General features: G+C 50.4%; 1 protein-coding gene across 1 annotated transcript; it reads right to left on the reverse strand.

Moving 5' to 3' along the window:
• Positions 1 to 368: 368 nt before the first annotated feature.
• Positions 369 to 4523, reverse strand: NEUROD1 (neuronal differentiation 1). The gene is made up of 2 exons (XM_005601621.4): positions 4317 to 4523; positions 369 to 2757 (listed from the first exon to the last, which is right to left on the reverse strand). The coding sequence occupies exon 2, from the start codon at positions 2744 to 2746 to the stop codon at positions 1676 to 1678; it is 1071 nt and encodes a 356-aa protein (XP_005601678.1). The 5' UTR covers positions 2747 to 2757; positions 4317 to 4523; the 3' UTR covers positions 369 to 1675.
• Between the last annotated feature and the right edge of the window lie 3968 nt (positions 4524 to 8491).

Genomic DNA, 8491 nt, shown 5'->3' on the forward strand with positions numbered 1-8491 from the left:
CCTTTAAAAAAATAGAAGAAAACATAATATAATCATTTAAAAGGATGGAAACCAAAAAGCTAAAGGTGAAGATTCTTAAAACAAAGAAAAACAAAACACAACTGTTTGTCTCTCCACCTCTCCCCCAGCCCCAGACTCACCTTCCAAGTAATAAATATCAGTTAGCTCCTTTCATTATATACAAAGAGCTGGTAACTCCCTAAACAAGATAAACAGACTAGAGAGTATGCTTAAAGTAACTTTTCTCTTTCTGTTTTATTCGACAAATAGCGTTTAGCATTCTTTTTAACTCAGCAAATAAAACAACTATTCCACTTAGAAATTATTTATACTTTAAAAATTCCTTTAAGAAGAAATGCAACAACTGCTCAGATTTTCAATACTATTTTATTGCAACTGGATGAGTGTTTTCTAAATTGTGCATTACACCAAAATATACAGGATTACAAACAAGGTAACAGTACAGATCGATCCAGTGGTACCAGTATCACATCTCAAACAGCACTTATTCTGGACTGCATTTTACATGCAATAGCTATTGTTCTAATTATGAATTAAATGGTTTGAATTTATTTAAGCTACTGTACTAATTGACTACAATAGGTATAAATCCCAACATTAACAACCTGATTAGATTTAGGCTCAGATTCATTACATGAATATATGACAAACCACCATTTCTGTGACTATGTATAAAATCATGCATTTATATTTTCTGGAAACATCAATAGCTTCAGATTCTCTGTAAAATCATGGAATGCAAAGGAGTAAGAGAGTAAAAAGAAACAGTGCAAATTGTATGTGATAGTCAAGCAGCTTTTGATTTAATGAAGGGTATGTTGGCATTTGTTTATAATGTGTATATACAAGCTTGTGCAAGTAATGTATTGAATTGATATGTTTTGAAAGGGAATGCATCTCTTGTTTTTTTTTTTTTCATCCTCTTGAGAGTTATGGATCTGGTTTTCATTTTAAGGAGAGGGAAAGACTTTAAAGTGAAGTGAATTGCTCAAATTGTGCAATTTTTTTTCTTTACAATTAGAGAGGAAAGAAGTGCTAAGGCAACACAATAACTTTCTAAGCACTTTTCTGCTGGTTTAAATTAGTTAAATTATTTTGTATAAATTAGATATAATTCTACTTTTCTGATATGTATAAAAATTGATGAAGCTGCATGGTTTTAAAATAGGAAATCCACATTATAAAAAGTCATTAAAAATTCTGTACAAAATCACAACAAAATAATTCAGCATGGGAAAGGTAACAAGTAGTAAAATGCTGGTTGAAAAATATATATTTATATATATTTTAATTGGCCCATTACTAGTTTAAAAATTGCATAGATCCTAATTATTGCTTGTGATTTTGTTATCCCGATCAGATAATTAATATGATCTGAATACAGCTACACCAAATTTGTGGTGCATTTGTTTTTACTTTACTGTATTATTTTTTTAAAATAGAAGAGCTATAGAAAATAATACATAAGGTGAACAGGAACTTTGATCCCCTGTTTCTTCCAAAGGCAGTAACGACAATAAATACATATATCACTTGAAGCTTGGAGTATTTGCACTTTGCAGGAGTAGTACCCAAAGGGCTGCCTTTTGTAAACACCACAGTCACTGTAAGCACAGTGAGCTCGTTTCCCGGGGATGGTGAAACTGACATGCCTCTAATCGTGAAAGATGGCATTGAGCTGGGCACTCATGACTCGCTCATGATGTGAATGGCTATCGAAGGACATAATATTGTCTATAGGGATCTCGCAACGAGGGGCAGCGGCGCCCGAGAAGATTGATCCGTGGCTTTGGGCCCCTGCCAGGGTCGCTGCAGGGTAGTGCATGGTAAAGGCATAATTTTTCTCAAACTCGGCGGACGGTTCGTGTTTGAAAGAGAAGTTTCCATTGATGCTGAGCGGCGGGCTGAGGGGTCCGTCAAAGGAAGGGCTGGTGCAATCAGTCAGGGGGCTTTCAAAGAAGGGCTCTAGCGCTGCGCTGTAGGCATGCGGCGGCGGCTTGACGTGGAAGACGTGGGAGCTGTCCATGGTACCGTAGGGCGGGCTGGGCAGACCCGGCGACTGGTAAGAGTAGGGGTGCACGGGGAAGGAAGCGCTGGCTGTAGGCAGATGTGGGGGCATGTCCTGGTTCTGCTCAGGCAGAAAAGTCCGAGGATTGAGCTGTAGGCAGCCTGCAACCAGGTTGGTGGTGGGCTGGGATAAGCCCTTGCAGAGCGTCTGTACGAAGGAGACCAGATCAGGGCTTTTGCCGGAACGCAGGATCTCTGACAGAGCCCAGATGTAGTTCTTCGCCAAGCGCAGCGTCTCGATTTTGGACAGCTTCTGCGTCTTGGAGTAGCAGGGCACCACTTTGCGCAGGTTGTCCAGCGCCGCGTTCAATCCATGCATGCGGTTCCGCTCCCGGGCGTTGGCCTTCATGCGCCTCAGCTTAAAACGCTCCAGGCGAGCCTTGGTCATCTTCTTCTTTTTGGGGCCACGTCTCTTGGGCTTTTGATCATCGTCTTCCTCTTCCTCTTCTTCCTCCTCTTCCAGGTCTTCGTCCTCGTCCTCCTCCTCTCCCCCGTTCCTCAGTGAGTCCTCTTCCGCGTTCATGGCTTCGAGGTCGTCCTCCTTCTTGTCTGCCTCGTGCTCCTCGTCCTGAGAACTGAGACACTCGTCTGTCCAGCTTGGAGGACCCTGGGGCTGAGGCTCTCCCATCAGCCCGCTCTCGCTGTACGATTTGGTCATATTTCGGTTTCCTACATTCAACAGAGAAAAGAGGAAAACAGAAAGAAAAGGAGAAAAATGCTACATTCAAGAACTACATGTGGCTTCAGCTCCCACTCCCTAACTCTGTAGAAATGGATGTGAAGAGAAATACCAGTCCATTACAAAATGGATGCCCCTAAGGAAAAGTTAAAAGCAGTGTTTTATAATCTCCTGTGTGTGCCCCGCTGATACGTAGGAGAGACAGGACAGGGCTGGGGGAGGGGGAGAGTGAATATGTGTATATGTACACTCAGTGCGTATGTTTCCTAGTGATTAGCTTGTGCGTTTATGGTGATTACCCGGCAGGATAATATGTGTGAAAATGAGCGTACATTTCTGTAACTTCATGTTTATCTGTATGAGTTCAAAGTCACTCACAACTCCACAAAAAGGATGAGTTTGAAAATCGCAATTCTGTTCCCATCTCTGGCCTGGCTTTTCGGTACTTAGCGATTAAAGTTGAAGAGCCATTACGTAATTTACTAACGCCGGCAGTGGTTTTTAAGAAGATTATACTAACCCGAGATTGAAGAGCAAATGCATGGCGGCGGAAAAGTAGTTTCCACCAAATTATTTCATCATCAACGAAACATTTGGCAACAAAAGTGGGCAGAGGTCTTCCATCCCACCCTCGCCTTTCTTTTCTCACCTCCCACCCCCGGCCCTCTGCTGAATTTCCACCTTGTATAAAAGCGCTCACTGCACGGCCGGGGCTGGGGGCGCGGCGCAGAGCGCGGTTCCACGCGCCGGGGATCAGGTGCGGAAGGCTCCTCTCTAATAAACAGCCCATTGAAAAGGCTGCCCGCTCTTTATTGGGGCTTTTCAAAGTTCGCCTCAAACCTCCTTTTAAAAGATGAGTAATTATAATGGGCAGCGATTGGCAACGGCGAAGTTGCCGCTTCTAATAAGGAAAATAAAAAGCCTTTAGTGAGACAACTGAATTTCTGGCTCCTGCCAGCCAGTGGCTTCTGGGCGCCTGGCCGCCTCTGGAGCTGTAACAGGTAGCAGGAGGGGTTCTTCTCCCTTTCTCCACATTTTTTTCCCGACTTCAACTAAACTATCTCTCAACCGGATTTATTTTCCAGGGTGTGTATACTCAAGGTATTGATATCCCTTTCATTCACTGAAAAAAATAACTTGGCCCTTCCAATGTGCATAAAATACATACACACAAAATAAATCTTGATAACAAGGGTTTGTTTTGTTTTGTTTTGTTTGCTTACTGAAGAAGTGAGAAAGTGAAGTCGTTATTTGCTTTCAGGACTTCGAAATCACCACTAGCAAATAATTATAGTTACTGTGCATTACAAAAAAATCCAAAGATGCTGCTATACTCCCAAAAAAAAAAAATTTAAAAAAATTAGCAAACCTACAGTGGGTCTTTGAGTGATGCAAGTCAGAATGTGTGCCTGCTTGCCTGCAGTTACGGGGAAGAATGTCTCAACACACATACACACGCTCACAAACGCACACATACAGAATACGGAGGTACAACGGGTCTTCAATTACTGGTTTTATTCCCGAGCAGAAATGAAAGAATTGTAATTACCTGTAGTTGTTAGTAGGTCCTGAGCAGTGATGGTCTCATAACCCTGGGGCCTCCAGATGCCGTGCCTTCTGCGTGGGGAGAATTCCTCGTGTCCCAGCCGCCGGGCGCTCAGGTTATATAGCCGAGTTGGTGATGCTGAGCGCGGGCGGGGCCGGGAGCTGAGCAGCTCCAGGTCCCTGAGCCCGGCGCCTGCGCACGCGTCCAGGCTGTCCGCTCCCTTCCGCCACCACCCCCGCCCCCCATCGTTCAGCCGTGCTCCTCTTCCACCCTCCTCTGACTCCAGCTCCCCTCTCCACCACCCCTACCCCCGCCCCTTCTTCTTCCTCCCCGGCATGCGCCATATGGTCTTCCCGGTCTAGCCAGGAGCCGGGAACCACGTGACCTGCCCATTTGTATGCCGCGGAGCGCTCCATTCCGGCCCCTTTGTGGCCAGAAGAAAGTGGCCCATCTGTCGCCAGTTAGAGACTCCGCGGACCTGTTTTTACCCGCAGGAGAGATTAACCCTTTCAGGCGGCATAAGGGAGAGGGGATGAGGGGACGAGGGGGCAGGGGGGAGGGGGGAAGAGATTTGAGGGCAGGGAGCGGGAAAGCTAACGTTGACTGGGATTAGATCAGAGTGAGTGGCCCGCGTTGGGGAGGGAAGTAGGGCAGAGATGAAGGAGGCGAAAGCGAGGAGACTGAGGCGCGCAGTGAAGCGTTCCGACTCGTTTCGATTCCTCGCCCCGGCGCTGGCTTCCTTGGCACGAAGACTCCCTGCCCTCTCTAAGGTGCTCATCTCTTGGTTTCTCTCCGTTGGCAGACACTTTGCACATTGGCGCCAAAGAGTGGCTTCTCCTAATCTCCATAAGTCCCTTAAGCAAACATATACGCCACATAAAAACTGCTTCATCTGTAAACGCAGCTTTGAGACTAGTCCTCTAGCCTCTTTAACTGGATCGCCCACCTCCAGCCTCTCCAGATAGAAAGTTTGTACCTGTCACTCTACCCGCCCCCGCCCCATACCTGCAACCTGGCGTGCCCTGACCCTCAGGTACCGGTATCCCTGGAGACCCTTCACTACGTCGGTTCCCCTTCCCCCCAGAGGTCCTTGTCCTCAAAGTGAGCTAGTCCGTGCCCTCAGGCCTTGGCTCCATTGGTCTCAGACCTCTCTTGCGTGAGAGTTGGGGGACTTCTCTGACGCTTGGATTCTGCCTTTTAACCAAGGCCATTGTATTGTTGCAAAGGATACCCTCACCCAGATGCCCCTGGGTCACTGCCACAGGCTGCCTTGACCCCTTAGTCTGCACTCTCGGGCCTGTAAATAGGAACTTGGTTCAGAGAAGCTTTCTCAAAGGCAGCGTGCAACGAGCCTGTACTAAATGGGTCTTTTGGCTCCTCTTTCGAGAAAATCCGTTAGCATAATTCTGGGAAGGGCTGATGGCCACGGCTACTTCAGACCTCAGATATTCTGACTTGCCCCGACCTCCATCTGCTGGTCAAGCAAAGACCACATAGCGTCCCGACTACTACTGAAGGAGCCATATTTGTGTTTAAATGGCGGTTCTTTCTTCAGTCATTCCCACCAAGGCATGTTCCAGAGTGACACATTAAAAAAAAAAAAAAGTTGGCCTGATCCCTTCCCTGTTCACTCTTTCTCCGCCAGCTTCGCCTCTAATCCTCCATTAACTAACCCCTTATCCCCTCCCAGACCCGTAGCCTTTTGCAACGAATGCTTCGAACCTGAATTGCTTATTTAAAGGCAACTGCTCTAAAAGCCCTTTGAGTTTGCAAACAGTGTCAGGGTTGAGCGGCTGGAGCTGGATGCCTCTGGGAACTGGAGAGGGGATGCAGTGGGGAGGGGAACAGGGTCCTAAGGAGATCGCTGGTGTCTGGAAGGCTCCGGACGCAGCCTTCCCCCAGCGCAAATCTGAAAGAAGAAAGGGGTGTGCGACTCGACCCATTGCCCAAAGCGTGATGTGAATCGCGCCGAGTTTCCAGAGCAGAACTGTAGGGAGTTTTTGCTTTTCTGCGGTCACTCGTCGGGGTATAGAGAGCGCAGAGGAGGATAAAAGAATTCGCCTAGGACCCTAGGCTCAGTATTTACCCCTGTACAGTCTGTATCTTCAGTGATGGGTTGAAACTCGAGGAGCATCGAAGTAACAGCCTGCAGAGGCCAATCCACAACTCGAAAGTCCGAGCACACTTGCGGCAGGGCCGAACCAAGCGCTGCCACTCTCCCAGCAGGCACCCCGACGGGCTGGCCCACCGTGCGGCAGGGATGTGGGACTGTGCCCTGGCTCTCATTTCTCAGTCTCAGGGAAGTTTCAGGGGAGATGTTGGGGACGGAGTGGAAGAGGGCTCCAGCTACCAGAAAGCCCAGGGTGGCCTAGCTCCTCGCCCCTCCCCCGGGAAGTGGAACTTCCCCAGTTTGTGACATCCTGTGGAATACAGGAGATTCTTGGTGGAGCCAGATGTTCCTGGGGAGGGAAGGAAACCCGGGTGTTTCTCTAGCCCAGACTCAAACGCGCAAAGTGTGGGAATTATTAGACCGGTTCCCTCCCTCTCCTTCTGATAAACTCACCCCTAATCCCTCTGCCTATCGTTCTCTCAGGCCTGCAGATTTGTGCAATGAAAAAGCCATTCCTGGATGTTCCAGAGATCTGGCAAGGTTCGGTTTCACCGCGGCTCTTCCTGAGCCTTCCTGGCCTCAGCGCTCGGTGCGGACTCGCGTGCGGACTGTAACCCCCAGCGCGGGCACCCGGACGCGCAGGGAGTGCCCGCGGGACCCTGGGAGGCCGCAGCCGCATAGTCGGGCCCCGGAAGGGAGGAGTCCAGATGAGGCCTAGATTGAGGTGCTTTTTGTTGGAAGGGGAGCTGGGCGAGAAAGTGGGGCCAGAGGACAGCGGCGGCCAGAACGCTAGGAGAGAATGGACTGTAGGCGCGGCAGGGCTCAGTATGGAGGAAGGTCGCCGCGGCCCCTCCCCGCCTCCTTATTTTCTTCTTCCTCTTTGGACTTTGTTTCGACGGTTGTACACTTTTCCCCCTCCCGACTCCCTAAACTGTCTCCCTCTTTCTCTGCCCCTGCTGCCCGGCGGCGGTACTCCTCCAGATCGGGTCCCCACTGGGCGCTGCAGGCTGCTGAGCGGCACGCGAACCGCACGCGCGGGCAACAAAAGCCGCTTTCATGACTCACTGCCCTAGAGCAATGCCCCAAATCTGTCGCCCCCCGGGTCCCTGCTCGGAGCCTGCGGCGCGGGCCGGGCGGTCCCGGCCGTTACAGCGGCAGCCGGAGCGCCGGCGGGAAGGGGGACGGGAGCAGGCGTGTGGTCGGGGTTGAGGGGAGTGTGGCCTGGGCGGGGAGGATGGGGGGAAGGAGGCGTGTGGCAATGTGTGTGTGGGTAGGGGTGGGGGTTGGAGGCGTGTGGCCCGAACGAAGGGGATGGGAAGCGTGTAGCTGGCGGGGGGGCGGGGAGGTTTGACGCATTCACAGGGCCAAGATAAAGAGCAGGGGCCGGGCAGGCGTCCCTGGTGGTGACCTGTTTCTCGGGGAAACAGATGCTCGCTCTTGCAAAAGGAGGCTTGCGTTCAATGAAAGAATCAAGTGTGGCCGGGGCGGCCCCACCGACCTCGAGCGGCGCCCATGTCCTGTCCCTGCCGCTCCTGGAAGGGGGGGCTGTTGTCCTGGTTTGGGCATGTTCCAGAATCGGGAAGTGGTGGGGGACCAAGCGGCAGACCAGACCTTAGGGCGCTGGGGCCACAGGAGCCTAAGGCGGAGAGCTGTATATCCCTCATAGGACCCGCAGCTCAGAGACCCTTGGGAGACCGGAGGGGGATGTTACCAGTTCTGTCCCATCTCGGGCGCGGCGCCGGGTTTGCGCCTCCGCCTCCAGGGAGGCCGCTGAGCGCCCGGGTGCTGGCTAGAGGCTGGAGCGGCTCGGGCTCGACAGGCAGGCGGCTGGGGAGAGCCGGGAGCAAGAGAGAAGCTACTAAAATGCCTCGCCGTCGCCCTGAGCGCAAAATCCGTCCTCCCCAAATCTCCTGGGCTTGCAGCGTAATCTTAATTAAGATAATTGATTCATATTGCACCTGCGAGAACAGAAAAAAAAAACTGATTCCAACCCCCAACCCCACAAATCGCTTAGAGCTATTGGATAGAGTACGACGCGGCTGTGATTTGGGGAGTGATTTAGTACCAG

The sequence above is a fragment of the Equus caballus genome, chromosome 18 (assembly GCF_041296265.1).
Source record: "Equus caballus isolate H_3958 breed thoroughbred chromosome 18, TB-T2T, whole genome shotgun sequence".
NCBI classification, from domain to species: domain Eukaryota; kingdom Metazoa; phylum Chordata; class Mammalia; order Perissodactyla; family Equidae; genus Equus; species Equus caballus.